The following is a 12947-nucleotide window of genomic DNA, read 5'->3' as shown; positions in this document are numbered from 1 at the left end:
CTGTACCTTATGGTTACCTCTCAGTGTCTCCAAGCCCCAGACTGCAGCGAGAGCTCTTGCCTTTCAGAAATTATAGAAATTTTATCACTTTTTATTGAAAACTGCACTGAACGCTAAATGTCCACCTTTACAATAAACAAATACAGTAACGGTAACACACTAAAACAAAACATACTGATAGCCATTGGTTTCTTTTTTTGTCTGTTTGGGACAGCTCAAGATTTCTTTTTTTTTTTTTTTTTGTCACAGAAACAGGAATGTACCCATACAAAGGCTCAAAACAGGCCATCTTTAAAAACAAAAAGGCGATGATTCACAAAAGACTATGAATATAACATGTAACTAGTTGATACAAATCTAATAGGATTTGTTAAAATCAGTCACATCTAATAACACATCTTGAAGTGTTCTTGTATAAAATATCACGTGAAGAAAAGAAGACTTTTATCAATGTCTAAAAAAGTGGATTTTGTTCATAGACAGTCTGACAAGTTACCATAAAAAGTGTTTCCTGAGACATAAGGAAATGCAACATTATTCTTGAACCCTTTCCAGCTCAAGACTTTTTCCACTTGATAAAATAGCTGCAGATTTAAAACTGAGAAAATATATTTGAGTACAAATAGTGTGTGAAACTTAATACTTTCTTCTTTTTTTTTTTTTCCTTTTTTTTTCTTTTTTTTTTTCTTTCAGTTTTTCTTGCATCATTGCAGGGCGTAGGTGGATGCACAGCTACTTTATTCAGTGTACTGGGCAGAGAAGAGACTGGCAGTTTGGTTTTCCTTAGCCTGGGAGGGCAGTGCTCAGTGCCAGGAGCCCTTTCTGCCCTCCCCATCCCACAGATCCCGGCTGGAATGGCTGGAACTTAGACCTGGCAGGAGAACTTCTGTTACACGGCACTGGCCCTGTGAGACTGCAAAAAGGAGGAGGAGGAGTATTTTCTTTTTTTTTCTTCCACTTCTAAGCCAGGACTGCTGCCCCCCGTTAGGAGAGGTCACCAGATGCAAGAGAAAGGAAAGGGCTGAAGCCACACAATGGTTTCTTGTTAACTCGGTAAAGATGGCTTAATTCAGTGGCCTGGACACAGTGCAGGAGCCCTGTCCTTCCCAAGGAATTGAGGGGGGAAAAGAAATTCATTTTTATTCATGTGATTGATGCACAGATGAAGGAAACTCAACACACAATAACAGAAGTTGCTCATTAACGTATCACATCCTAGTTTTCAGCACTGCAGGGAGCAGGTGACTTCTCCAGGGCTTCTCCCCAGTCTTGGCTGCTGTCACTTTGTCGGGAACACTGGAACATCAATGATGCGTCTGTCCAAAATCAACATTACAAATTTCGTATCAAATTCTTCTCTTTTAGTTCATGTATAACTTCTTTTCCAATGTCTCTTGGTCCTAAGTTTATTGAATGGTTTTTAAATTCTCTGCTATTGCTCGTTGGGATGTTCCCTGTTGTCCCCGTGTTTTGTGGGCTGGTTGGGCGATGGAGCTTGGGAAGGATGTGCCACTGTGGGAAGGTTGTGAGTGACAGGGATGCCTCCGGGAATGATCCCCTCCATAGCTGCTGGGATTCCTCCCGGTGCCACGCTGACCATCCCTGGGGGATACCTGGCAGAGGAGACACACAGAGGCAGGTTTGTCACAGCAGAGCTCATCACCCACCCGTCAGCCCACCGTGGAGAAAAGAGCAAAGAGATCCCACTTCTCTCCTGCAGCCAGGTTTGGTTTTCCTTTTAAGTTACAAGGGAGAGCTTGGAAATAAACATCAACTGCTGTGCCTTGGGTAAGTGTCACTGTTACAGCACCAGGACTGCAGCTTGTGTTCTGTGCCTTCTCACAGCCTCCTGGACCATGGGGAAGCCCTTCTCCTTTGGAAATTTGGGTAAGGAACCATCTGGGATGCTCTCTGAAACCCCAAATGCTGGCACGCTGACCCCATCATCACTGTGTGTGCATACTTTGAACACCTACACCTGTAAATTTTCCCTATGTGGAATGTGAGCTGCATCTTCCTCATGGAACAGCACAGCTCAAAGAGGGCATCAGATCTAATCTACCTTTTCCAAGAGCAGGAGGAATTGTACACATTCCAAGAAACAACAGTGAGTGTGGAAAAGGAGATTAATAATATTTAGTTCAGCTGTGATGTGGAGGCAATGAGGACAAAACCATGTGGAGCTCTGTGGCTGTGTGAGGCCTGAGGGCTCCCACTTTCCTGTGACTCCACTGCCTTGAGGCAAGGTGGATTGGGAAGCTGGGAGGGGAATTTTACCTGCCTGTGATGGTGGAGAGCTGAGCCAGCTTCCAGGGGCTCCAGGGCTGCAGGAGCTTAGCCAGGATGAAGCTCCCTGCAGAGACAGGTTAAGCTGGGAAAGACAAGGCTTGTCCTCAGGTCCTGGCACTGCCCCCATGTTTGGGAACAAGAGTGGGAACAGGGGGAGGCTTTCTCCAGGTCTGGATGTTCTGCTGGTCAGAGGGAGCCTTCACTGCCTGTGGCCTGCATGGCCCAGGAGCTGCCTGGGGCCTTGGGGCTCTGCTGCTGGGTAACTCTGGCCTGGCTCTGCCTGACATGCCCTGATGTGCCCTGCAGGGTATTCTGTAGCTCAGAGTATTTTTGGCAGTGGTGATGCTCTGAATGAGCCCATGCTCCAGCTGCTTGAGCCTAACGTCTCCTACCAGCACACTTGGAGCCATCTAAACCGAGCTGTAAGTAACCCTCAATCTCGGATTTAGGTGGAAATTGGGTCACCTGACTACAGCCCTGGATTTGGAGTAACCCCGAGCTGGGAGGGCTGGTCCTCAGGGGGGTCCCCGGGTGCCACCCTCGCTGTCCTCGCCGGGTGCTCGCGGTGTCCCCGTTCTCCCGCTCACCTGTACGTGGCACCATTGAGCTCGGGATGAATCGCCTGCTGGTCTATTACTGACCACGGGGCCGTCGTGACAAAGAATTCCTTATTCACACAGTTCCTTAGGCTTTCTGGGATGCGGCCTGGAGATGGCAAGAAAGGAGAGCCTGTGTTAGGGAGGGCCCAGCTTTATCACCCTCTAATGAGCTCTAATGCTTATAATTTCACTATGTCAGTGTGAAGGGTGGGAGGAAAAAAAATAATCCCACGTTTCTTGTTTCAGGAGGATGTTTTGGCTGTCCCGAGGTGCAGGGTTGGAGACAAGTTTCCCACCCTCACTCACTCCCAACACTTGGCTTTCAGAGGAGGTGTTCCCTTGAGGGAAACTTTTAGGACAAGAGAAACGCTATTGCTGGAGTATTGTGCCCACCACCTTGGATTTGGGTTTTGGAATGCAGTGGCTGTGTCTGCACCACTGTGTGGGTTAGCACCAGTAACAGGGGCAGCAGTTTCTGCTTCCCTGTCCTGTTCTTCCCAGTCACAGACTCCAATATTTGCCCATTCATTAAAAAAATCAAACCAACACAAAACCTGTCACCCAGTCACAACAAAACAGGGAACTTTGGGTTCTCAGCTCTTTCACTGGGAAGCAAACTGGGGTTAGATCCCTTTCCCAGTGTGCTGCTGGGAACATGGGCAGGGTGAATCCCTGTCTCTGCTCCTCCTGGCTCCCGTTCCAGGCACCCAGGGAGCCAAGCCCAGCACCCCCAGGGGCTGGGTACCTGTGATCGCACGTCGGATTTCTGTGGCAGCAGCTTCTCTCATCTCTAGGGACGCCTGCTCGCTGTACCAGGCTGTGTGGGGGGTGCAGATCAGGTTGGGAGCATCTTTCAATGGGCCTTGAGCAAAACTGGGAGCAGGGGAAGACAAACAAAGAGATTAATTAATGTTTGAACAAAGAAAAAAAGATGAACGGCAAAAGGCTTGTGGCCTTGCCCTCTGCCTATGTAACGCTCTTTCCAAGGCCAGGCTGGATGGGGTTTGGATGAACCTGCTCTAGTGGAAAGTGTCCTTGCCCATGGCAAAGAAATAGAACTAGATGACCTTTAGGGTGCCTTCCAGCCCAAATCATTCCATGATTTCCTGGCCTGACAGTCCTGCCAGCCCAAAATGGCCATGGAAGTGCTGGGGAGGAAGCACAGCTTCCATGCAGGGCTCAGAAAATGCAGGCTTCTGAAAATGCACCAAAAAATTGAAACACCAATCCATGGGGTGGTTTGGCTTAATGCCCCCGAAGGAAAAATGTTTGGGGGTGTCTGCAGCAGTGTGGGGATAAAGGGACACACTGTGGGTCAGCCCAGGATGGGAGGGGGTGGACACTGGGGTTCCCCCTTGTGTAGGAGAAACTTTTTGTTTAAATATTTCTGTGGTGAGAGAAGCTGCACTCCCAGTTACAGCCCAGCCCTTCCCAGGCTGCAGGCAAAAACGCCCAGCACTGAGCACAGTGAATTTGTTCTCATGGGCTACAGTGAATGTTTTGGGATTTTATCTAAACACAGGCTGGGTTCTTGTTCTAAGCTCCCCGTGTCCATTTGAGCACACGTAACCCCAGTGCTGGACTACAGCCGGTGGCTGCTGCAAGGTGACAACAGCAGGACTGTCCCCCAGTGCTGGGCTATGTGCAAAGGGGCACTCAGTGGGTGCTGGGAACCCCTGGTTGGTGTTGGCACGAACCAGAGCTTTACCTGAACGGTTCCGACTCGTGCACGTCGAGCGCGGCCCCTCGTATCCGTCCCTCCTTCAGGGCTTGGGTTAAGGCCTTCTCATCCACCAGCCCCCCGCGGGCCGTGTTCACCAGGAACGCTCCCTGCCTCATCTGCCGCCGGCACAGAGAGGGATGACCATCAGCTGGCTGCTCTGACCCCATCCCAGCCTCACCCCCACCCTGGGGTGCTGCCTCCAGCTGCGACAGCATCCCACTTTTTCTGCTCCAGCCCCAGAGCAACCCCCATCCCGCCACATGTGGGTTTTCCGTGGGATCTCCATCTTTGGTTGGTGTTGGCAAACAAAACCCGCTGTTGCCGTCACCTCTGCACCACAGGGATGAGGATCATTCACCTGGCAGGACACTGCTCCCCCTAAACTCTGTGGGGAGACACACCTGGGTGCAACCAGCTGTTCTGGAGCTGCTGGCTCACAGGGGAAACTGAGGGATCTGTGGCCAGCTCCTGCACTCAGGCCCTGCCCACCAAAGCTCTCCTCGGCCACGGCCACGCACATGAGGTGAGTTAATTACCTGCTTAATCGTGAAGTCGTTGATAAGGTGGTGGTTGTGTTCGTTAAGGTTGCAGTGCAGGGAGACGCAGTCGCTCTGGTAGAGCAGGTCCTGCAGGGTGTAGACCCGCTGGACGCCCAGGGAGCGCTCGATGCCGTCCTGCAGGTACGGGTCATAGAAGATGACGTTGAAGCCAAAGGCCTTGGCTCGGACCGCGACCGCCTGCGCAGTGCGACCTGTGCCGAAGGGAAGGGACAGCGGGAGTTAACTGAGCCCAACTTCCCTGTGCCCGAGAGGCTGAGCTCCCAGCAGGACCTGAGGACTGTCCCCTGGGGCCTGCAGGGCTCCCCAGACATTCCCCTGCCTTGCCTCAGTTTCCCCATTTTAACATGCTGGTATGAGTGCTTGCCATTAATTAGCTGATCCCACCTCTAACACTGAAACTCTCTACAGCTGTGGCTGAACTTAAGCTCTGTTTTACACAGCCCTGCACTGTGCAGGCCAGAGTGGCTCAGGGAGGGCTGGGTTGCTGTAGCTGTGGCTCAGGGTGAGGACAGCAGCTCTACCTCGAGAGTTGTGGTCCCTCTAAAACACCACTGCGTTTCACCAGTGCTCCTCCAAGGACTCAACCACAGCTCAAAAACAGCTCCCCAAAAACCCGTGTGAGATGTTCTCTGTTTCACACCGATCCACTGTGGTGCTTCTGGTTTTGGAAATGCTCGTTCTGGGTCCTTCCCGGGGCAGCGCTGAGCCCCCCTCAGGAGCCCCTTGCCCCACGCACCGAAGCCGATGAGGCCGAGCGTCTCTCCGCGGATGCGGGCGGCTCCGGAGGCCACCTCGCGGATCTGCTCCACGCTCTGCACCCGCGTGCCCTCGCGCAGCGCCTGGTACAGCCACGTGTTCCGCCGGTACAGGTTGAGCACGTGGCACACGGTGGAGTCGGCCGTCTCCTCCACGGCGGCCGAGGGGATGTTGCAGACGGCGATTCCTGCGGAGGCCACACACAGATCACAGCCTGGCCCGTGCCAGCCCTGCCAGCCCCTGCCCTGTCTCAGGGACCCATCTGTGGGATGAGGTGACTCCCAGCTGCCCTTCCCACCAGCTCCTTACACTGGTGTTTACTCTGTGCCCCTCAGACACCCAGGGATGACTGTTCAACCCCATCAGCCCGTTCTGGGGTGCCTTTTAACGGGTCCAAACTGGTGCCCAGCCCAGCCAGTGGGTGGCCCTGGCACTGCTGCTCAGGCCCTGGTCACTGATTGACTGCACAGTTTAAAAACTACCTTATGGAAAGCAATACCAATTAAACTTTACGCTACATTTGTGGGAAGTCATTACATTTTCTACTCGAAACCACATCATTTGGCCACCCAATTTGCCAAGTAAAAAAAGAAGGATTATGCTGCAGTATCCCATTACTTTATTCGTTATATCTTTCCCTTCCTGATGTTCAAAGCCTCAGAACATTGTTATAATGGATAATAACAATAAGAGTTAAAAACATGAAGAAACCATTACACTGAGGAGACACTGTTCTCCTCTTGAAAAAAGAAAACAATTCACTATATTGAGAATTGCTTTTTTTAGGAATGACTATTTGAGACTCTCTTATTGCAATTATCTCTGTAAAACAGCTCAGGTGGAATAGCTGTTACTCTTCACTTCCCCAGAGATAACCTTTAATACAACATATGCCAAAAGGCTGCTCCACAGACTGAATCTTGGGATCAGATGAGTAAAGCCTGTTGTAACTCAGCTGCTAAAACCAGGGATACAATTAAGCTCTTGCAGCTGGGCATGTGCAGCCAAAAGCCTGTGACCACCCAAACCAGTTTGGAAATTGGGTGGTCCCAGCACTGTCTAACATGACTCTCCCTGTTCTTGACAATCCACGCTAAAAGCCTTTTTCAGGTTCCTGAGGCACCTTTGATGAGATGGCAAAGGAGGTGGCACCAACCCAACACACAATTCCTGCTCCACCATCCAACACAGCGCCTTCCCAGCGGAGCAGGCATGACTCAGAGAACCAGCTCCGATCAAGAGACTGATCTTGCTTAACAAAAGATAATAAAACACCCTTCCTCCAATTTTTCTAAAGCTGTATCAACTCTCCTGTGGCAGAAATAGAACAGCCACACAAATAGCCAGTGGCATGAGGGGGCACCTGAACTTGGAACAGTGCAGGAATGAGGGATTCAGACAGGGCAATTTTTCAATTATATGAACCCAAAAGCTGCCTTCTAAAACTGCACTATTTTGTTCACTTCATGGTCAGGTCTTTATGGCATAATATTCTCTGTGTGCAAAAAATGTAAACTCCACCTGTAATTTTAGAGGCTGAATGGAGGCTCTGCCTGGAACTCTGCTGTGCCAGTGTGGTCCCATGGAAGCAGCAGCTCCTTGTGCCAGGGAGGAGGAAGGGAGGGAGGGAGGGAGGGAGTCAGGGTGCAGAGCTGGGACCTACCGAGCTCCCCAGCAGCTTTGATGTCGATGTTGTCGTAGCCGCTGCCTATTCGGACGATGACCCGCAAGGCCTTGAACTTCTCCAGGTCCTCCCGGGTCAGGGTGATGGTGTGGTACATCATGGCCCCCACGGCTTCATTCAACACCTGCAACACAACACAGCAGTCAGGAGCCACCGGCACACCTGGGGGGACACCTGCAGCTCAGGCATCAGGAACATGGCACAGTGAGTTGGACATTTTCACTGCTGACCTGCTGGCTGAGCCAGGTGTCACCAAACCCTGCAGGGTTGTGACCCAACAACACCTCTGGGAATGGATTTGGTGAATATCCCAAAGTTATGATGTTACATCTGAGCAGGTGGTTTTTTTCCAGGTGGTTATCTGCAAATCCCTCTGCTTCCAGGCAGCAGTAATTCCGCTTTCAGAAAGCAATTTGTGTTGCAGGACTGTCTGAAGGGTTTGAACAGGACTGTGGGACACTCCTAATTCCTGGACCTCTTTGTGCATGTCCAAACTCCGGCCACATCAGCCACACCTACCTTTTCTGGCTCTTCTCAAGGGGACCTGAGAAGCTCTGCAGAGGCTGCACAGTCACACAGGGCTGGGCCTTGCCCCTTCAGTGAAGATCCAGACCATCACTGGTGCTCACCACATGCTGCCTCAGTGCTCTGAGAACCCAAGACCCATCCAAACCCCTCAAGCCTGGCTCATCTATTAATGTCTCACAACAAACCCCCATTCTCCTTTCCCCAAATTTAGTATCTGCAAAGACCAGCACTGATGCTATTTGCATTCCTCTTTCCCAGATCTTGGAAGTGATTTCTGATCACTTCAAACCTCATTTGAGGCGTCTAAAATAATACTTTTAAGAGAAGCATTTACATGTAGTAGAGCTTCCAAGCAGAAACATTCACCCAAACCACATGGATCTGCCTGAATGATTCCCAAACCTCCTCCACTCCCCCTGGAGAGAGAGGAGCTGCTGGAGGTGCACCAAGGACCTGTGAAGATCCACCAGCTGCAGCTGGGATGGTGGCAGCAAAGCCACAGCAAGAGCACCAGGGACTTCAAAGAACATGAGAAATATTAATAACATTTGTGAAAAACCTGATACAAAGAGATAAAGGGACTTTTTTTTTTTTCCAAAATAACATCTGGCTTCTAAAACAACCTGAATGAATTTTAATCTGCAGTGGCTTCTGTTGATGTTATCTGGTGATTGACTCGAAGTGCAGCTTTGTACACCTTCTGTTCAAAAATCAAATGATCAGACTGGTTTGGGTTGGGAAGGGAGCTCATTTTTCCAAACCCCTGCCATGGGCAGGGACCCCTTCCACTATCCCAGGGTACTCCAAGCCCTGTCCAGCCTGGCCTTGGACACTTCCAGGGATCATGGGGCAGCCACAGCTCCTCTGGGCATCCTGTGCCAGGGCCTGCCCACCCTCATAGGGAGGAATTTTTTCCCTATATCCCATCTGTCCCTGCCCTCTGGCAGTGGGAAGCCATTCCCTGTGTCCTGTCACTCCACACCTTGTCCAAAGCCCCTGTCCACCTCTCCTGGAGCCCCTCTAGGCACTGGAAGATGCTTTAAAGACGTGGAAGAGCAAGGCCAGATCCCGCTGCCTCCAGCCCACCCCAGCTCTCCCGGTACCTTCTCGTGAATCTCCTGAGTTGATTGTGCGTCACAGAACGCCACCGTGGCCAGGTCCTTCAGGATGGGCATCTCCACGGTGCAGTCCCTGCCGTCCAGCAGCGCCACCAGGGGCCGGGGGTGCATGGGGCCGTTCATGATCTGCGGGCGGATACCTGCGGGCACAGCGAGCACAGCGCGTTTCTCACGGCTCCCTGGCACGGGAGGGGCTGCAGCACCTGCTGACATCCTGCACTGCAGGGCCAGGGGTAACAGCAACAAGGGCTGAACTCTGGCCAAGGGACTGGAATACTCTCTGGGAACACAGCTGCCGTTTTGCCCCTGTGTTTTTAGGGAATGGCTTTACCATTCTGACTACCTCAGAAAAACAAGTCCAAACAGAGACTCAAAAAACAAGATTCCTGGAAAATCACGGGAAGAGCAGGACACTGAAGACCTCTTTAGCACAGAAGGTTATACTCTGATGTATTGCCAACTACCAAAGGTTTCATGGGAACAGCAAAGTTTGTCTTTGTAAACCAAATATTCTCCTCTGAGGGAAGGAAGGAATTGATCACCACCCAAGGGCCACAGCATGCTGAATTTTATATCCTATTTATTGTTCTGGTGGGGATTAACTGGTTCATTTTGGGACAAATCACTCAGAAATTTCTACACCTCCCTTTCAGTAATGGTGTTTATTATATTAGGACCCTGTGACATACCTCAGGTATCTTTCTCAGCTGCCTAGGCAGTTTCTGAGCAGAGCACAGGTGAGGGGACCAGGTGCTCTGGGTATAATGTGGTGCTTTATTTCTGCTGCAGCACCATGAGATGGCTGGAGCTGGAGGGTCTGCCTTTGAGTCTCCAAAGCCTCAGACAAGCAGCCCCAGCAAAGCCTCTCCTTACCAAACCCCACTTTTGCACAAGAACCTGCCAGGGCTACCGGCCAACATCTGTCTGGCCTTTAAATGCAGTGGTTGTGCTGATCAGGGGGACAAGCCCAGGGCTTGGCTGAGGGAACTCCACGGGGTTGTTTTGGGGTGTTTTGTGGGACAGTCTCCCCCAGCTGATGTGGCTGTTGCAGACATGGGCACTACTGGCCACAGAGATGAACCCCAGACCTGCAGGCACCAAGAGCAAGGTCCCAGGGAGGGACCCTGCACTGCTGCTACACTCACACAGCTACACTCCTTTTACATGGGAAAAAACAACTCCATGGAAACAGGCAGGTTTAATGGAGCGGGTTCAGTGGCTTTCCATTCCTTTTCCACTGAATCTGCTTAAAGAAATGAAGAACCAACCAAGCCAGCAGACCCGACTGAAGGTTTTCAGCATTACAGGTGGGTGCTTTTGGAACTGGTCCTTCCCTCCCCCTTCCCTACTGAGGTCTCCATTACTGGAAGTAATCCATTATGTTTGCATGCATTTCATCCAGATGGGAGTGCAAGTGTGTCAGTAGGCAGGGTGGAGTGCCGAGACGATCTGGATAAGGGAAAGAAGCTTGTGATAAGCAGATAAGCAAGAATAAAAACATGCCCAAATCTCCGAGCGCTTACACAATCCCTCTGGGCAGCACTGCACCCCAGCTAGATTATTTTCTCAGGTTAACAAGCAAGTGAATTATAACACTGACTTAAATGCTTACTAATGTGTATGATCTCCAAGGCTTAGAGCCTCACACCACAACTGCAAATAAAAAGGAATCTGGTGCAGGGCCAAGGTGGCTGTGGTGGTGCCAGTCCCGATGGCCACCATCCCTGTCCCCATGGCCACCATCCCTGTCCCCAAGCTTGGGGCCCAGTGCCCACCAGGGACCAGGACCATGCTCAAGGCAGAGCAGTGGGCACACAGAGGTTGGAGTGGCTTCCTGTGAGCGTGGCAGGTGGAAGATGAATCCACAGGTTATCTGAAACTTTAACATTTAATCCGAGCTCCAAAATAACAGGTTTATTATGCTGCCCTTACATAAGCTTCTTTGAAAGTCAAACAAAACACAGTTGTTTTTTTTTCCTTTTTTCTTTTCTTTTCTTTTTTTTTTTTTTTAAACAGCATCTGTGTCTTTGCTTGGGATTAGGGATGTAATTGTGCATGATGACACAGGCTTCTTAGGCACGTCACCCTTGCCCACACACTCAAGTGCAGTCACTGAGGATGAATGGGGATGGAACCCGTGAGGTACTCACAGGAACTGCTCTCGTTTCTCCTGCTTGAAGGAGGGAATTTATTTCAGCTCGACAAGGAAAGTTCTGAAGCAAATCAATACAGGATGAAGTGCATAATGTATGGAAATGACGTTTTAATAAAAACCATTGGCAGGTTTGCAGCTTAAACCGTGCTCTGTTTTCCTCAGCCGCCTCTCCCGTTGCCTTTCTACCGCCCTGCATCCATTCCTCACCGTCCTGGCTCCTACCCCTGCACAAACACATCCAAACCAACACATTTGGGCTGACAAAACCAAGCTACCAAGGCTCCTACAGCACGTTTGCTCTGCAGGCCACTGCTTCATTAAGAAGGAGGTATGCCACGGATCAGAAAGTAATTAAACAGCAGCCACTCCCCCCGAAATTGTGATAAAACATCGCAGCCATTAACCCTTTCATGCTGTGTAAGCCATGAGCATCACCAGCCCTGTGGAGCTGGGCACCAGCTCTCCTGGCACTGGGGTGGGATCAGCTCTGCCTCCCAATTTCGATGCCTCCCACACCATCTGAAGCTGATTTTTACAGAGAACCCCCCTAACTGTTCCTGCAAAGTTGGGGCAAGTATTGTTCAATACTTTTTTTTTTTTCCTTTTTTTTTTAAGCATTTTCAGCCGCCTGCAGAGCCTGGCCAGCAGTGTGGGGAGAGCTTGGTAAGGAAGAGGGAGAGGAGGAAAGGTTTACAGGGAGGAAGAGAAGAGAAGAGAAGAGAAGAGAAGAGAAGAGAAGAGAAGAAAAGAGAAGAGAAGAGAAGAGAAGAGAAGAGAAGAGAAGAGAAGAGAAGAGAAGAGAAGAGAAGAGAAGAGAAGAGAAGAGAGCAAGGTTTTGCAGGCACAGAGAACTCCAACTCCACCCCGGCTCACAGGCAGCGCCGCTTGTTGCACGCAGCCCCGCGTATAAAGTGCTTTTGTTTCATTTTTAATACACAAAGCCTGCTTGTCCTTTCCTGCCGCTCCTCCCCTTTGCCACCCACTTGTATCCGATCCCAATGGCACCCCTGCCAAGAGAATTAGGGAGAGCTCCCTGCTAAATGGCAGCCTTTGTGTGACCGCAAGACGGCTGGTACTATCTCACCGAAACAAAAGCAGAAGCCATTTGCCTAATTCTTATTAATCTCAGTTGCCTGCGCCACGCAGCAGTAAAATAAAAAAAAAAAAAAAGAGAAAAAAAGGAAAAAAAAAAAGGAAAAAAAAAAAAAAGGAAAAAAGGCTTTAAACATGTTGTCCTGCAGTATATAAAAGTGCATCAAGAAGCGATCCTGACACTCGCCTGAATTACCCGCTCACAACCAAGTAGCTACAGTTTTACAGTCAACTACACACTTTATTAAACAAACAGAAGAGAAACAGGAAATTTCCCCTTGCCTGGAAAATGTTGCCTCCACATTCTTCTTCTTATTAAAAACCACACATGGCAGTGGAGGAGTAGGGAGGGAGGAGGAAGGGGGGGGAACCCACACACGATAAAATACTACCACTTTTCAGTGCGTTGCCTCTCCTTTCGTCTACGAGGGGGTATCTTCAAA

At 50.3% G+C, this 12947-nt stretch overlaps 1 protein-coding gene across 6 annotated transcripts in view; it reads right to left on the bottom strand.

Annotated features, from left to right (window-relative positions):
• Positions 1–70: 70 nt before the first annotated feature.
• CTBP2 (C-terminal binding protein 2) overlaps positions 71–12947 on the bottom strand; it is a 283650-nt gene continuing 270773 nt past the window's right edge. For 3 of the 6 annotated variants that reach the window (XM_086900265.1, XM_086900264.1, XM_086900266.1), the window contains 8 exons: positions 9243–9397; positions 7591–7735; positions 5908–6114; positions 5148–5362; positions 4597–4727; positions 3634–3761; positions 2877–2994; positions 938–1613 (listed from right to left, as the gene is read on the bottom strand). In XM_086900265.1, the coding sequence (XP_086756391.1) occupies positions 1433–1613; positions 2877–2994; positions 3634–3761; positions 4597–4727; positions 5148–5362; positions 5908–6114; positions 7591–7735; positions 9243–9397 (1280 nt within the window). In that variant the 3' untranslated portion in view covers positions 938–1432. Of the gene's footprint in view, positions 1614–2277; positions 2354–2876; positions 2995–3633; positions 3762–4596; positions 4728–5147; positions 5363–5907; positions 6115–7590; positions 7736–9242; positions 9398–12947 lie in introns of all 6 variants that reach the window. The other 3 variants (XM_086900263.1, XM_086900262.1, XR_015290035.1) reach the window with 2 other exon arrangements.

This window comes from Cyanistes caeruleus, chromosome 8 (assembly GCF_971803275.1).
Source record: "Cyanistes caeruleus chromosome 8, bCyaCae1.hap1.1, whole genome shotgun sequence".
Classification (NCBI taxonomy): Eukaryota; Metazoa; Chordata; class Aves; order Passeriformes; family Paridae; genus Cyanistes; species Cyanistes caeruleus.
This window is presented reverse-complemented; position numbering and strand designations above follow the sequence as displayed.